Below are 18,237 nucleotides of genomic sequence, written 5' to 3'. Positions count from 1 at the left end.
TGACAATAAACTGTTATTAAGGACATAGGGGGGTTCTGACATTTTTTTTTTACAAAAATTAACTTCTGCTTTTATATGAAAGCTTTAAGTACAAACTACAAACCTGTTTTTATAGAATTCAAAAATATCATTTAACTTTTGAGATATTTTATTCTTTGTAAAAAGTTTCTGATACAAACGTATGGACTGCAAATTTTTTGGGGTCAATTTTCTCAGAAATTAAAAAATTCACTAAAAATCTATCTCCACCTTCATTTTTCAAGCAATCTTCTTCAAATTTTTAGGAAATGTTCCTTATATTAAAATGAAAAAAAAAATATTTTGAATTTTGATAATGTAAAAAAATAAAAATTATATCACATAAAAAAAAAAAAAGAGACATATTTTTTTTTAATTCCAAAGTAACGTTTTTTGTTATTGTATAAAGATTAGACTGTGAAAGTTTGAAGAATATTGCTTGAAAACTGTAGAAGGAGATAGATTTTAAATAAAATAGTCTTTTTTGCTTTTTTAGTTTTCCCTTCCCATAGGGAACCTATTATGCCGACTTTGGTTAGTCATATCTCAAAAAATAATTTTAATTTTTTAAAACAATAAAAAGCATCTTCAAGCTTAGAAAAAGCTCTATAAAATAAAATCAACTTGTAAAAAACATGGCTACCCCCTATGGCCTTAATAGTAAATAAAAGATGAAATGAACTGTAGTTTAAGTCAGTGATTGTTTAACTTAATAATCTGTGTACAGATAATAATTTAATATATAAGTCTTGTGCACACAAGGTAGTTAAGTATACATTAAATTAAAAACATTATTTGTAATGGTAACTACATTAAGTTAAACAAAATGTTTAAGTCTATCAAATAAATAAAGAAAGTTTACTTAATAATTTTCTATAAGTGTTTATAAAGTGCTTTTTTCTTTAGGGCCAAAAAGGGTAAATCACTAAAGGGGTAAATCACATTTTTCACAGTTTAAACTTATTCTATAGTTTTAATTAAGCAAGAAGTAGCTTTTCACAGATTTTAAAAGTTCTAAATAGTTTTTTAGATATAACTGGTCAAAGTTAGAGACAACAATAGGTTTCTTATGGGAGGTGCAAACTAAAACAGCAAATAACTAGAAATCACTAAAAATCTATATTCTTTTATGTATTTTGAGATAAATACCTTAAGCTATCAGGAAATGTTCCTTGCAGTGTTTAGAAAATCCTGCTGGAAAGAATTAAAAAGCTATAAATCAAAAAAAAACTTTTGTTTATTTTTTTTATAATTAATTAATAGTTTTAGTTTGCTAACTTTTCTAAAGATTTTTTGACAAAACTTTCTAAATACTATCTAAAAAATTTAAACGTTAGCCACTCATTTAAAAAAGGTTTATTAATTAATTTTGTTTAGCTCTTCATCAGAATAAACTTGCTAAAAACTGATACTAATTTAGTGTAATTTTGAAATACCTAGCTAAAAACTATTACGTCATAAAGCATAAAAGTATGTTTAAAATGTTTAAATTAGAGTTGAGTTATACTTAGCTGACTTTCTAAATATAGCAAGGAACATTTCCTAAAATTTTGAGGTAATTATCGCAAAAAATGTAGGAGAAGATAGATTTTTAGTGAAATAGTCTTTTTATGCTGTTTAAGTTTGCACCTCAAATAATAAAATTATTGTTGTCTCTTACTTTGACCTGCTGTATCACAAAAAATATGTTGAAATTTTTAAATCTGTAAAAAGCAACTTGTAGCTTAGTCAAAACTCTATAAAACAAGATCCAACTGTGAAAAAAGTGATTTACCCCTCATACCCTTAATGTATCCCTTCTTTATATTTCTTAATTTTCTGACTCCATTAAGCTTGGATATCCTGAATACCATAAACAAGATTATCAGTTTGTTTTAGTATAGACAAGTTTTTACAATCTTATAAGTTTTTTTTGTCTGATTATTGGGAACAAGGCTAAAAAACTAGCCTGATTAACTAAAAACTAGTTTGAACTACATAAAGCTAGTTTGAGTTGTCCTGAGATAAGAAAGATTAAAAAGTAAATAATTTGGGCTGAAAAAACTAAAATAAAATACTTCTAATTTAGTTTTGAATACCTAATGTTACAGGGTTTGTGCTTGTCAGGCTAAATCAGTTTTTTTGAAAAAAGTGGAAAAACGTCAGGCTAAATCAGTTTTTTTATTTAAAAGTTTGGGAATATCAATTTTTCTCAGTTCAAATGCTTAAAAATTTTTAATTAAAAAAAATTGAAAAATCTTTTCAAGATCAAATTGGGATGTGAATTTATTTCTAAATAAAGATTTAGTTATTAAAGACAAAATCAGTCAGTATTTGTAAAAATAAATGCTTTTGTCAAATCTCTAAAAATATTTTTAGAATCTTCATTACTTTGTTTTGAGTAGATTATTTGCGTCATAATTATGAAAATTCATAAAAAAATACAATTTTAAACATTACAGTTTAGTTCAACAACTTAGCTGTTTGTTTAAATTTGTATACATCAGCTATGTTTTGCGCGCGAACCCTGTATATTTCACTGAATGTTTTTAGTTATTAGAGATATTCACAGCACTAATACTTAGCTTTAAGATATAAGTACTAAGTTTTGTGGGAGTACAAATTTTAGGTACAGTTCATTTTGTTTTTACAAGAACAAAATATTAAAGGTTTTTTTTAGTTTAAGTGTAAGTATTTTAAATCTGATATGACATTAACAATCTCTGTCAGGGTTGCCACTCGGTCAGAAAATCAGGAAAAGTCAGGAAAAATTTTGAAAAATTACAAAAGTCAAGAAAAAATAGGGGTTATGAAAAAAAGTTAGGATAAGTCAAAAATTTGATGAAATTTAAAAAAAAGTCCAATTTTGTCAGTTTAAATTTACAAAATTCCTTGTTTTCCAAAGCCTTCAAATGATGAAAATTAATTAGAAATCTATTAAAGTCAGAAAATAATTCCAAAATTTCCCTAGAAATTTACAAAAATGTTTAAATTTATTTCCAATGCCTTCTTCATCTGGTATAAATTAGTAAAATATCCTTTATAAAACTGCTAAAATTTTCTATTAACATATTGAATAAGTACCCTACTTGAACGAGCAGATTTTGTAAGCTTTTTAGTATTGATGATCTGTAGCAAGGACACTTCCATAGTGAAACTGTGATATATACACAAAAGTTTATCTAGCATTATTAGTATCAAAGTGTTTTTTGTTTAAGTAAATAATTGAGTTCTTTTTAACTAAGCAGTTAGTTTATTATTTTACGTAACAAGTTAATGTGTATATTGAAGCGGAATACAGACCAGATGATGGAAACTATATCTTGATTGGATGAAGAGGTTGAAGTGCTAATAAAAAAACGAAGAAAATAAATTTTAGTACATACATTAAAAAAAAACAGTATTTGATTAAGTTCTTTATTGTTTTAATGTTTTAACTGTAAACATTTGTTATTGTTTTAAGGTTTTAATTGTAAAAATTCCTTTTATGTCGTTTCATTTTTTTAGATACATTTATGCTAGGAAATTCTAAAAAAATGTGTTCTTTATTGTTTTAAGGTTAAAACTGTAAAAATTTGTTAATGTTTTAAGATTTTAGTTGTGAAAGTTAATTTAAGGTTTTAATTGTAAATGTTCCTTATATGTCGTTTGTTTATCTAGATACATTTATGCTAGGAAATGCTAAAAAATTGTGTCTTTTTTCAGACAAGCTGTGTTTATAAGGTAATAATACAAGTATTTTGCTGATAGAGCTGTTTATTACAAACATCAATCATAAACAGATGGTTTAAGTGATGTACTGGAAGTTTGATGATAGAATTCAGCAAAAAACTGTTGTTTTTAACCTGAATTAAAATTAGATTGAAAGCTTTATATAGTTTCAAGTGTTAGATTATGTATTTTAGAATAAGTTTAATTGAAGAGTTTGAATTAGAAAAGTCAGGAAAATTTTGGTAAAAAGTTAGGAAAAAGTCAGGAAATTTTTCACAGCTTGATCAGTGGCAACCACGCACTGTATTTATTTAGAGTTTAGGATTTATAATTATGTATCAATTTTAAGTATTAGTCAAAATACCATAGTAATTTTTTTTAAACTTATTTTTTAATACTTGTGTAAGGGTTTCATTGTAAATTTTTATAAAACTCAACAATGCACATTGTTTTATTATAAATCTTCTGGTTATAATGTTTTTTTACTTAGTGCTTAATTAAAAAAAAAAAATTGTGTTTAGTAATATATACCAAATTTTTACACTAGTAATAGATATAACACTTATTTTAAAATTTATCACTGAATTTGTTATGTTAAGGGTATGGGGGGGTCAATCACCTTTTTCACAAATTAGTCTTATTTTATTGAGTTCTAACTAAGCTATGGGTTGCTTTTTGCAGATTTTTAAGCTCAAAATATTTTTGAGACAAAGCTGGTTGAAGTCAGAGACTACAATGCAATAGTACTAATCAAGACCCCGAATACCTTAAATGACTTCTAAAGAGGATTTTCCTTACTTAAAAAACAATGTCAGGCTAAATTAGTCTCAATCAGGCTAAATGAAAAAAAAATTCGCGCACAAACCCTGGTATTACCAAAATAGCAAAAAAAGACTTAACAAAACCTCAGACTTTTAGCTACAAAAATTAATTTAAAATTTCTTGAAATTTAAAATAAAATATCCAAACTATTTTGAATTTTTCAAGAAAGTTTAAAATATTCTGAGTCAGCCTGAGTTTTTCAAAAAATTTTTTATTCACTTTAACTCAAGTAAGGTTGAGATTTTTGAAAAACCCAGGGCAATTCAGCCTTGTTTAAATTATTTTTGCAAAACTCAAGCTAGTTTGGATTTTTTTTCCTAAATCTAAGACTATTTTTACTAACTTTTTTCAATAGTTCTGGTTTTTATCAACTTCTTTTGTTATTATTTTTGTATTTTTAAGTATAAAAATTTTATTAACAGTAAATTTTCAGATTGTTGGCTCACATATTTTTTTCAGTTTTCACATAAATTTGAGCTTACTTAGGTCAGCTTGATGTAGCTCAAGCTAGTTTTTGGTCACTGAGGCCGCCTTATTTGTTACAATTGGCAATTCTCATTTTGTACATTATTCTTTATGGTAAATATAGTATTTTTAGGTTTTCAAGCTTGGTTTTTTTTTTAAAGTTTAGCTCTTAAATTTATTACTAACTCTGCTTAGTTTGTGGTTACTCAGTACTTTTCCCCAAGACCAGTGCTGCCAAAAAACCTGGAATTTGACAATTTGTAATATAATATATATAAAGTTTACCACAGATGTTTTTGTGTTAAAACTTTATTCCGACCAACTTTGCATGTATACAATTTTGCATGGGTTAATTTTTTTAAAAATTTTATATTTATTATTTTAATTTATTATGTATTTTTTTTAAATATCACTGTTACCCCTATTCTTGGTCGGTAGCTTTTTTTTTTAATTAAATTATTATTATTTTTTCTGTTTATTTATTTATTTTTTCACTATTTTACTCTTTTGCAAAAATGTAACTTGTGTAAAATTGACCCTTGGTGCAAAATGGTCTTTGTGCAATTTTGTTCCCACGTGAATTTTTGTAACCTCATGCAAATTTGGTTTTGTGCAATTTTATCCCTTTGTACAATTTAGTTACCTTGTGCAATATTTTTTTGTTCAATTTAGACCCATTCCCAGTTTTTTTACCTTAAACTTAACTTTAAACTAAGAATAAACCCAAACATGTGTACTTTAAAAAACTTGGAGAAAATTTGCAAAAACATTTGGTAACCCTGAATTTAATATCTGGCCGGAACCAGATCCAGATTCTATTTTTAAATTAGGGTCTGTCCAGATGCACATCTATCTTTTCATTCAAGATCCAGTCAGATACTAAATGTTTTGTATAGTTTTAATAGAGAACAAACTTAAAAAATTTATTTATTGTTATACTGTTAATTACAGGTTTGCCAAGGAAACCTGGAATTTGACAATTAAGTCTAAAAAACCTGGAATTTTAAACAATTTTTGGTGTTAAGTATAAAAATTTTGATTTAGCACAAAAAATCTACCATATAGATAATTTTTTTGTCATCATCAAAATTTTTTAAGTTAAAATCACATTCAAAGTAGCTTTTCAGTATCTTTTTAATATTTCTATACTATTTAACACAGTTTACTACTTAAAACTTAACTATAAACCAAAAAAACACCCAAAAATGTGTAATTTTAAAAATCCTGGAGGAAATTTTGAAAACTTGGAGAAAACTTGCAAAAAGCATTTGGCAACCCTGTAATTAGTTAATATTGTATAATACAAAAGTTTTAATAAAAGAACAGAATTTATTGTCTAAATATTTTATTTGAAAACTAGGAAAACAAACTCTGTAAAAAATGTTACAATGCTTTAAAAAATAGCGAACTTTATTTATTTTTGGTATGATAAGCTTCACATTATACTTTTATTTACAAACGTTTTACTAAAAGATAAACAATAACTTCTTTACCAACTATTTATATATATAAAAGTAAGTAGTTTAGTAAATGACATTTATTTTTATCAACGCCATTAAGCTACAAAGAAAGTTATTCTTGTTTTTTCTAATTATGATTAAAAAAATGTTTTTGTTTGCATACAAACGTTCAGCCTCCAAACTTTTTGGTGTCATTTTCTTGGAAGTTTAAAAAAATTACTAAAACCCTATCTTCTTTTTAATTTTTTAACCAATTATCAAATTTTTACACAAAATCCATTATTAAATTTTAAAAAGATTATAGGCTGAAATTTTGTTTTAATTAAAAAAATAATTTTTTAATTAAAAAAAACTATCTTTTTTTGTTCTTTTAATCCAATTTTTTTTATTAAATTACAACCATCAAAGTCTTTAAACTATAAAAGGAATGTTTTCTAAAAATTTAAGGTCTCTAGTTCAAAAAATGAAGAAGATAGATTTTTAGTGAATTTTTAAATTTCCAAGAAAATAAAAAAATTTGTGGTCTATACTTTTGTGTATGGAAAACGTTTTACAAAAATTAAAGTATCTCAAATTATTATTTTTAAATTCTACAGAAACTTGCTTGTAGTTTGTACTTAAAGCTTACAAGAGCCAATGTTATCAAAAAAATGTTGAACCACCCTAAGCCCTCATATTTTTTTCTGATTTCAGTAGCCTTACAACCTTCTGTTTGAGATCAAATTGATATGCGGATCTAGTACTAGAACTAGTAGTTTAAAAAAAGTTTATTTGTGTGCCGTTATTAATAGTTAAATGCCTTCTTTTAAAAGTCTTTTTTATACTTTGTGTCAAGGTTGTAGAACTACTTTGACCTGGTGGACTATTAATTATATGGTTATTTTTTTTAGTACTGCTGCATGCAGAATTACACGTTGTTTTTACTACACTTTTGCGTTACTATGTAAAAAGGTACAAATAGCTCATTAAAGAGGCTAACAAGTTATTCATCAGCTTTAAGGAATAAATTAAACTAAATTATAGAGCCAATAGAAGGATCTAATCTGCAAGAAACTTAAGATTAAAAATTCACTATTTTTATGTACCTGTATGTTTACAACAAATGATTGAATATACTAAATTTAAATTAGTCTGTTTTGCTTGACTAAATCGAGTTGGTTCCTGATCCAAGCAAATAATGGTTGGATCTCAGATCTGGTAGATCACTAATTTTAAGTAACTTAACAGTATCTTTTCAATGTTGTTTTACTTTTTAAGACAGGTTTTTACCTTAAATACAATTCTAAACTAAAAATAAACCAAAAATATAAATCTTTTGTAAAACCTGGAAGATATTTAGAAAACCTAATTTTAGAAAGTTTTTGGATAGTTTAAAGGATTTTTGAAATCTCAGAACAGCTCCTTAAAAAAATTTTAAATGGAATATAGCGTATTCAGTTTCAATATTTTATTATCTTAAACCAGGGTTTCCCAAACTTTATTTTTCAAAAGGCCCACTTAAAGAAATTTAAAAAGCTATTGCCCCCTCGAACAAGATTTTTCAAAAAACTACCATTAAAAACGCTTACAAACTTTTTCTTTGATCTTAATCATCAAGTCAAGAATATCTAGGATAAGTTTCAAATTATTACCTTGTGGCTTCCCCATTTACACCTTAAGTATTTAATTTTTATTTGTTTTTAAAAATAATTTTTTTATTTTTGAAAAAAATTTAGGATGAATTAGGACAGTTTTTTGACTTTAAGTGTGAAAACCATGGTAGTTAAAAAGAGAAGTATAATTAACTGTTTCTAATTATTCTTTAATTTTAACTGTTTAGAAACTTATTTTATGAATATTCTAGAAACAAAGTTGTCTTTTAACAAAAAAAAAAAAAACAATAAAATAAGTTTTAGCAGGGTGGCCACTAAACCTTGAATCCTGGAAAAAGCTGGTATTACAGAAATTTTGAAAAAACTTGAAAAAACCTGGAATTCTGAACAAAATCACTGAAAAACTTGGAATTTTAAATAATTTTTACATTTTAATAGTGAAATTTTGATAAGACACAAAACACTTATCATATAGATAAAAATTGTTTGTCATCAAGCTATTTTTTTTCACATTTTAGTAGCTTTACAGTATCTTTTAAATATTGTTATACTATTTAACACAGTTTTTTACTTTAAATTTGATTTTAAACTAAAAATAGACCCAAAATAAGTATTTTCAAAACCTGAAAGAAATTTTGAAAGCCTAAAGAAATTTTTCCAAAAATCAGTCACCCTGGTTATAATTATGAAAGCTAAAACTAATAACTTAGGATGTAGAACTAATTAAAAGTTTAAATATTAAAAATTAAGTTTAGTCAAGTTACTAAATGAATTTTTAATATTTAATGTGAGTTTAAATATTAATTTTATGAGTGTGTTTTAATAGCTTTATTTAGTAAATTTAATATTTTAGTGTTGTTTTGCTATTTAATATTTTTTTTTACTCTTCCCACATATTCCAAAATACACAATTTAGAAAAAGAGATAAAGACATAAAATTTACATTCACATTTTTTTTCTATACTAATATTTTGGCCACTTAAGTTTTGTTTGACTAAATCAACAGTTTTCCAAGGCCATGCTTGCCATATATTTTAACCAAGCCAAGAGTAATTACCTGTAAAAAATGCAAGTACAATATTTAAACAAATTGTTCAATCAAAAATAAGTAGTAGAGTGTTTGCTTAGTATTATTGACATTATGACCAAATTTGACCTTTTTATTAAATATTGATATAACTTAATTTTGGTAACAAATTTCTTATAAAAATTTTAAGTAAAATAAAATGAACATATTTATAACAGACTAGTTAGTAAAAAAAAGTAAAATTAATAATGAATAAAACTCCAGTGGAAAATACAGTGGCTGAGTAAGTTTTATTTTTATTTTAATTTAATATTTTATACTAGATTATAATATTTTATATTTTATTTATTTTTTAAACTTAAGTTTTATAAAACAAACTTTAAAAAGTTGATCTTAATGAATTTTTAAAATCACCATTTTTGTTTTTTTTATCTAAAATTTTTATTTTATAAATGTTTTAAGTTATAACAACCAAAGTATTTTAAAATATATAAGGAATGTATCTTCAAAATTTGAGCTTAAAAAGTGAAGAAGAAGTTATGTGTTTAGTTGAATCTTAATTTTTGGATAAATTAGATAATAAAAAGTTTGGTCTTTAAGTTTTTATCATACTTTTTTAATACCAAAATGACTATATAAAAATCCTATTTTCTCTACAAATTAGTTTGTAGTTTGATTTTTCAAATAAGTATCAATCTTAAGGGTATAGGGGGAGATCCGAAATTTTTTTTTACTAAAAATAACATAGACTGTTATATGACAGCTTTAAGTACATACTACAAGCTAGTTTTTATAGAATTTAAAATCCTATTTAATTTTTGTAAACAGTTTCCAACACAAAGTGGTCAATTTTCTTGGAAGTTTAAAAAATTACTTAAAATCTATCTTTTCCAACCATCTTCATTTTTTGACCTATAGACCTCAGACTTTCAGGAAATGTTCCTTTTAAAGTTTAAAAGATTTTGAATGTTGAGATTTTACAAAAATTAAAAAATTAATAACTTATATAAAAAAAAACTGAAGGAACTTTTTAATTAAACATTTTATTTTTCAAAACAAAATATTCCAGGATTCAATATTTTTTAAATTTAATAACATGCTTGAATTTAAAATTTGAAGAAGACTGGTTAAAAAATGAAGGAGATGATAGACTTACAATGAAATAGTCTTTTTTTTGTGTTTTTGGTTTGCAGCTTCTATTGGGAACCTATTGAGTTTACCGACTCTAATTGCTTGTATCTCAAAAAACTTTGAATTTCTAAGCGCTTAAAAGTGTCTGATAACACTACAAAATAATAATTTGTATTAATCAAGGTGGACCTCCCCAATGCCCTTAATTAAAAAACCATTTCCCCAACCTTATGTGGTTAACTCAGAAGTTTTGGCTAAGTTACTAAAAACATAAGTAAAAGAATGTAAATATTGTTTCTTATATTCTTAAGCCATCTTACCCAAATTAATAACTTACTCAATTTAAGTAAGCATTTACTACCTATACAAGTTTTATAAGTGTAATGTGAGGTATGTATAAATTACAGGATGGACAGGGTAAGTGCTCGTAAGATGATCACTCTTCTGGGTAAGAAGCATCCAAGAGGGTTTGGTTTTGACATGGCAAAAGAACACGCGGGAAATAGTTTCAATTTGAAAGTTTTCATGGATACCTGCAATCAAATGGTACAGGAGCAAGTTCTTGCCATCAAAACAAGTAACCAGGGAAAACCTATATTTATTTTATTGGGTTAATATTTGTTAATTATAAGTTGTAATATTAAACTAGTCTATGGTATGTTGCTTTTATAAGACTCAAAAATTAGTGATTATTATTGTCTTAAACTACTAATCTAAATACTAACTGGACTATTGTAACTTGACGAGATTGAAATTTTTGTCTGTCAAAATGGTTGTTGTTAAAAAAACATTTGCACTTTGTTTTATTACAACCCAAATGTTAATTATTCAATCAAATAGGCAAGCAAAGTGCTGGAGCGAGAAATTTGTCGCCTGAAGAGCAGAGTGTGTACAACATGATCAGGGAGACGAAGGGGATGGGTAAACTGATGTACCATTTGAACCAGGAGACTAAAATGAACGCATCGATCAACGCGAAACTTAAGAAGATTGTCGAGTCGCTCATCAGCAAGAGACTCGTGATGAAGGTGCAGTCTATCAAGCATGGAAAAAAGGTTGGAATGTTTTAATGTTTGGAAAACAATGTGGTTTAGCTTTTAACAATTGTAATTACTTCAATAAAGTGGTTACTGATTTTACAGGGTTACCAAAAAACCTGGTTGACAATTTAGATTAAAAAATCTGGAAAAACTGGGAATTTTGAACTAAAATCACTAAAAAAACTGGAATTTTAAAGAACTTTTTACATGTGAGGTAATGAAATTTCAATTAGAAATCTATCATAAAGTAAATTTCATTAAAAACAATTTAATTAAAAAACAAATTTAAAGTAGCTTTACAGTATTATTTTAATGTTTTATACTATTTAAGACAGTTTTTACCATAGTTTTATAGTAAAACAGACCAAAAAACTTGATTATTAAAAAACCTGAAAGAACTTTAAAAAACCTGGAAAAATTTTCAAAAAACCTTCAGCAACCCAGTAATTCGAATAAATTGTTTGAAGTTTGAGCATATTAAACTTAGCCAATCACCAACATTTGTAAGACAAGGTGCCCACTAAACCTTGAATTCTGGGAAAACTTTTGACAATTTAGGATAAACAAACCTGGAATTTGATGAATTTAGAAACAAACCTGGAATTTTGAACAAAAATTATTAAATAACCTGGAATTTTAAACATCTATTACATTTTAAGTAAGAAAACTTTTATTTGACACAAAAAATAGCTTTACAGTAGTTTTTCAATGTTGTTATACTATTTAACACAGTTTTTTACCTTAAACTTAATTTTAAACTAAAACAAGATCCGAAAACATGTTCTTTCAAAAAACTGGAAGAAATTTCTCAAAAATCAATGACCTGGTAAGAATGTGTGATTATGTTAACAAATCTAGTATGTTGCAATTGTTAAACAATCAAGACAAAAGGGTTGATCATCAAACCACAAGTTTTGGTAGACTGAGACCGGTTTCGTCCTTATTAGGACTCATCAGTCAGTCACAACCGAAAAACCTGCAGTCAGTCAATCTACAAAAGGTTTATGATGTTTTCACATGAAGCAACCGTTTGCTGAAAATGATCAGTGACGTCAGCATTGTTGTTTGCCGTGCAACGTTTAAAAACATTGTTCACTAGGCAAGACATCTGATACGCTCGTTTTAGTACGATCAACAAAAACACCGGCGAAAGTCAGCAGAGCAAAAGCCTGAACTTTCGTTTGCAGTGAGACAAAACTACATTTTTGTATAAACTTGAGCTTGTCTCACGGCAAACGAAAGTCCAGGCTTCTGCTCTGCTGACTTTTGCCAGTGTTTTTTTGACAATCAAGACATTGTGATTTCATAGTGAACTTTTTGATATTACAAACCAATACAGTAGATACCATGCATGTTTGTTAACATACAAGTTTCTATAGGTTCTGTACATGGACTCGCAAGTTGAACCGGACGAGTCGCATTTTGGAGGAGCTTGGTACGACGAAAACCAGGAGTTCGACTCGCAACTGGTGAAAGTAGTGAAGGAGCTGGCGTGGAGCAAGCTGATAAAACAGAAGGAAATCGCCGACACCGAGTACAAGAACGACCCGCTTCAGCAGATGCGTCAGGCTGTGGTGACCGCGGAGGACGTGATCAACTACTGCAAGGAGTTGCACGTCTTCAAGAACAACTTCTCACCGTCGGTGCAGGCCATGGAGGAGATACTGAACACGTTCTGTCAGACGGGCGCTGCGGAGTACAGGGAGCACAGAAGCAGCTACGGAGACGTGAGCAGGGAGTACACGCTGGTGGGAAGTTTCGTTGATGAGTGTGGGTCGGTGATCACGCAGACTCCGTGTGGGTTGTGCTCGTTGTCAGATCAGTGCGCCGTCGGTAATCTGATCAGCCCGTTGAACTGCGCCTACATGAAGAACACGCTGGACAACCTCGATTATCTGGACTGGTAACCTCGATTATCTGGATTGGTAACCTCGACTATCTGGACGGGTAACCTCGATTATCTGGACTGGTAACCTCGGTTATCTGGACTGGTAACCTCGGTTATCTGAACTGGTGACCTCGATTATCTGGACTGGTAATCTCGATTATCTGGACTGGTAACCTCGATTATCTGGACTGGTAACCTCGATTATCTGGACTGGTAACCTCGGTTATCTGAACTGGTGACCTCGATTATATAAAAAATAATCTGGATAACATTATCTTGATTAATAGTTTGATTGATTTGTTTAGGTAAAAATTATTAGTTGAAATTGTGTATGAAATTTTTGATTTATTTTAAGTTTTCTTTTGATTGCATTATTTTAGACAATACACTTAAAATTTGAGTTTGATGTTAAATATCAAAAAAGCAGTAATAATAAGATTTTTTTTAAATTTTAAAATTTTTATTTTAGATGTATTTATAAATTCTATTAAAGTTTTAGTAAGAAGATTTTTAAATAAATGTACTTGAAACTTTAAAACAAATGTTTACAAATGTAATATTCTAAGATTTACAATGATAATTACAAGTTACTGTTCAAATCTAAACGTATTTGTTACTTAAAAAAGTTTTTAATTTTGAAATGGTTTAACTCTAAGCTTGATTGTGTTTAATTTTATTGATTCGAAACTTTTTTTGCTAGTTGATACTATCATTGAAATAAAATAAGTCAATATCCTTTTGAAAGTTTTTTAATGATTTTAGATTAGTTTGGCTAATTTTTTTTTCTATTGAAACATAATTATAGAAGATGTGTTTTTCTTTTAGGATTACAAACCTTTTTTTTAGTTGAACTACTTCAAAAAGTTTTAAGTATACTATTTTTGTAAAGAATTAAATTTCAACAAACATTTATTAATTAAAAAATTATTAATGCGTTCCATAAGTTTTTTACTAAATTTGAAAGATTATATTTTTAAAGTTTTAACTAATAATTGTAAATTATTTCTTTTTATTTCTGAATAAAAAAATTGCTAAATGAAAGTTTAAAATTGAATACTGTGTTCTATAACTAGTGTTAAATGTAAAAGCACATACCTGTATTTTATTAATGTTTTTTCTAACCTATCTGTGTTTTGTAAACAATAAAAATTTCGATAAAAATATTAATTAACTCAAGATAGACTATTTAACCTTAAGTTATATTACTGATATATTACTAAAGTTTTGTTTTGTAATTTGAAAGTGTGTGACATTTTTAAAAACAACTTTAGATAATAAAGAATTCCATACAAAAATTGTAACAAATTTTATAGATATACAGAGATAAATTTAAGAAATAGTATTCAAAGATTAATTGTTATTAATGATAAATTAAATTTGTTTTTATACTGTAATAATTTATGATGAAGACATAATGTTTTGAAATTAACATAACTTAATATAATTAACAGCAGAACTTAACACAAGAATATTTTGTAATAAAACTAACAATATTCTGTTTAGATTGAAGTATATTGTAGACTTTAACATAAAATATTTTCCTTTAGACTGTTTAACTAGTTATATTAACTAAATGTTACATAAAGGGTATAAAATAAAAAAAAGTCTTAGTTGTAGTGTACTTAGAAACTTTTTTCTAAATTTTCATTTATAAAAATTGAAAAATATTTCAGTAGGATTCAAAAATAGTTAAAATTCAACAAAAAAGTTCTTCAAAAATTACAAATCTTGATCAATTTATAAGAATTTAAATTTAATTGTTTTAAAATCCATACAAAAATTCATTATTAACAAGTCACGAAAGAAAAATTTGGTAATTATGTTTCAAACTTTGTTGAACTACTTTTTACCAAATAACATTATTTTAGCACTTTAATATTAGGGTTACTGTAACAAACATTTTAAGAAATTTAAGATTTTTTAATATTATATACTTATATATATTTAAGATTTACCTTAATTTTTTTTTTTAATAAAAGTATTTTTTGTGCAATTTACTAAAGTATGAAGTTTAAAACAAATAATAACAGAAGTTTTTCTAGTATTAATATGATTAAACTAGAGTCATTAACTCAAACTCTAGTATTTGATATATTTTGAAGTTACAAATACTGAACTAAATATAAAATATTGAAAGTAGTTTATATTGAAAGAAACTAAATACAAAATAGTTATTTTTAAATTGTTTTTCAACAAACAGTGTTATTTTTAAATTTAATAAATAACTAACTTGCGGAATTTTACAATAGACTTTAATTGAATAAATATTTTTAGTTCAAGCTTTCAAAGTAAATATGGGTTGCTAACAGTCCACGGGCCGGATCCAATTCGTTAATTGATATATGTGGTCTGCAAAGTACTTTATTGCTTAAAATAGTTTGTGTAAAATTAATCTTTTTTTGTTCAATCTTGTGAAGCATGTTGTTTACAGTAATAAATATTGTTTAACAACTGGTTATTTTAATCAAGTTTTGCTTTTAAAAGTTCTATAATATAAATTTTCAGGATTAAATTGTTTTTAAAAAGTCCGGCCCACGAAAGCCTTTCTCTTAAAACTGGCCAGTCGTCTAGAAAAGTTGTCCATTTTTATTCTGAAGTATTGTATCTAGATATGTTAGACTATTTAGTACAAATAAGAATGATAGCATTTCTCTTTAATTCTAGTGACAGTCAAAATGTTTCTTTTAATAAAATATACTAAGAAAAATTGTATGTACAAACTTTTTGCTTAAAATAATAGATATTTAAGCATTGAACTATAAACAAACTAACATTCTCAGTTAATTCATTCGCTTTGATGATTTCTTCAATTGTTTTATTACGAGAAATTATCCAGTTGATTGTATTATAGTTGAAACATTACACTATAAAACTAATAAGTTCATAACTTATGACACATATGAATAACTTGTTTTAGCATAACAAACTTAAATTACTATATACAAATTAAAACTTTAAGACAAATATTTCAAACAAAAACCTGATTGATTAATATTTATATTACCACTGTAACATATTTTAATAAAAATTTAAAGTCTTAAATACTATATTTTAAAATATTTTAAGTAGTTTGGTTTTGTAATACCAATATTTTATAACTTGCTTTTTAAAATATATTTTTATCTTAAGTCTGATAGTATACTTTTTTTTTTATTACAAACAATAACTAGTTCTTTCAAACCTAGCAAATTTTGAATTGCATTAAGTTGTTCAAATATTAAAAGTGTTCTTTTGAAACTTTTATTAACTTTCAAGCTCCTTTAAATTTATCTGAAAATCTGTATCATTTGTTTTAATAAACATTAATTTAAAAACTGTAGTATGTAAAACTGATTAAGTTTATTTGGACAAATTTCTTTATCAATATTTTATTATATTGATTGCTTATCTTACTTTTAATATATTTCAATAACTTTTTTTTGTTTAAAACAAGAAGAGTTTTTATTTATAAATTAAATCTAAATGCTTATTACTTCTACATGAAAAAACTTATTATATTATATATGCCATATTTTCATAAAAGCGTACTACCTTTGAGATTCATGACTCTCGAAATATATAGTTTTATTAAAACTAATTTTACTGAGTTTTAAAGGACTTGTTACACCAATAGAATTAATTGTTCTAGAAATTGTTCTTGCCTAAAGATTAACTGATAAACAGTGACATGGATACCATTTGGTCAAAGTTTTGTGGCTACATTAAAATCTATTTTCAAATAAAATCGTTATTATTTATAACAAATTTAAAAATGTTTAATTTTTTTCTCAATTTATCAAAACAAGTTGCTTAAATATCTAGTTGTAATGAACAAAAATATTTACAACCACTAGGTTTTCAAACAATCAAATATGGAATCACTGTTACATTAGTAATTAAATATTATTCATACCACGGTAAAATTTCTTGACTGTTGAGTAACAAATTTTCTATTAACATTATTTTATTTATTATAAACTTTGTCTCGATCAGATGGTTAACTTTTTTTTTCATAAAGCTCTTTTAACTTAAAATAGTTCATAGACATAACAATACAGTTTTATTTATTAAAATTTTTAGTAGATATAAATAAAAACTGAGCATTGAAACTTTTGTCAAAAAAAGAATTTTGACTTAAACTACTTGGTCTTTCGATCTTGATGTAGCACAATAACCTTACTAAATTAAAAAATTATAAACAAAAAGCCCTGGACAAAGAGTCCTGGACAAGACGTTTAAAGGTATCCAAAGTGTTCGATAACCGAAAGATTCTTTGTGCACAAGGTTCCAGGACCAATTATTTTTAGCGTCTTTATTGTCGTTCAACAAACTGTTAACTGTCAGACTTTTGCGTATTATGACTAAAACATGTACGTTACTTGAAATTATGATATTAGAAATAATCATAAGCCCTAAACAAAATAAATATAGTTCATTTAAGTTCTTTACTATACCAATTTCTTTAACAAAGTTTAAACTTTTATATTTTCAAGCTATTAAAACTCCATAAATAACGCATAATATCTTGGTATTTTTAGCAACAAATATACTCTGGTTAAAGTTAAGCTCTGAAAAAAGATATATGTGGTAAAACGCATTACTAAAAATTTATATTTATGTACAAGTTAATAAAAAAGAAGAACTATAAAACTATTTTATAATGTCTATTGAAAATAAATACAAGCACTAAAAAAGTTTGGTTTAAGAATCTGATGTATTAAAAACATCAATCAGTTATGGAGTGACACACAATAGATACAGTTTGGTGTCTATAACAGTTTAACATCGAATAATGTATGGATATTTTTGTTATTCTGAAATAAGTTACCATTAAACTTATGCTTCTACAAAACTTTGAGGCTTTTGTTTTGAGTTCACCAATTTTAATACTATATTAGTTTAAAATAAAAGTATTTTGTTAAATACTCATAGCTGCTTTACTTTTAAAAATCAAATAATTTACCTAGAAATTAACTTTTTATAAACTCATTCACTAGTCTTTTTGATTTTTAATAACATATAAAGCCTTTTAATTTGATTATTTTTTAGTGTTTTTTTAATTTTTTAATTTTTTTTTTTGCAAAAAAAAATCACTATTGGAACCTCTTTTAAATAAAAAACTCTT

General features: G+C 25.9%; 1 protein-coding gene across 1 annotated transcript; it reads left to right on the top strand.

Moving 5' to 3' along the window:
* Positions 1 to 9,290: 9,290 nt before the first annotated feature.
* Positions 9,291 to 13,519, top strand: LOC145834880 (DNA-directed RNA polymerase III subunit RPC6-like). Its single transcript, XM_082942403.1, has 4 exons — positions 9,291 to 9,357; positions 10,613 to 10,815; positions 11,046 to 11,260; positions 12,625 to 13,519. The coding sequence occupies exons 1-4, from the start codon at positions 9,323 to 9,325 to the stop codon at positions 13,150 to 13,152; spliced, it is 981 nt and encodes a 326-aa protein (XP_082798529.1). The 5' UTR covers positions 9,291 to 9,322; the 3' UTR covers positions 13,153 to 13,519.
* Positions 13,520 to 18,237: the final 4,718 nt, after the last annotated feature.

Source organism: Thalia democratica, chromosome 4 (assembly GCF_965202585.1).
Source record: "Thalia democratica chromosome 4, ktThaDemo2.hap1.1, whole genome shotgun sequence".
NCBI classification, from domain to species: Eukaryota; Metazoa; Chordata; class Thaliacea; order Salpida; family Salpidae; genus Thalia; species Thalia democratica.
Note: the sequence above shows the minus strand (reverse complement) of the source record. Positions and strands in the feature narration are given on the sequence as shown.

Coding starts and splice junctions, on each gene's coding strand:
- LOC145834880 (XM_082942403.1), top strand. CDS start 9,323: ATGAATAAAACTCCAGTGGAAAATACAGTGGCTGA. Junction 9,358..10,612: donor GTGGAAAATACAGTGGCTGA/GTAAGTTTTATT, acceptor TATAAATTACAG/GATGGACAGGGTAAGTGCTC. Junction 10,816..11,045: donor ACCTATATTTATTTTATTGG/GTTAATATTTGT, acceptor TCAATCAAATAG/GCAAGCAAAGTGCTGGAGCG.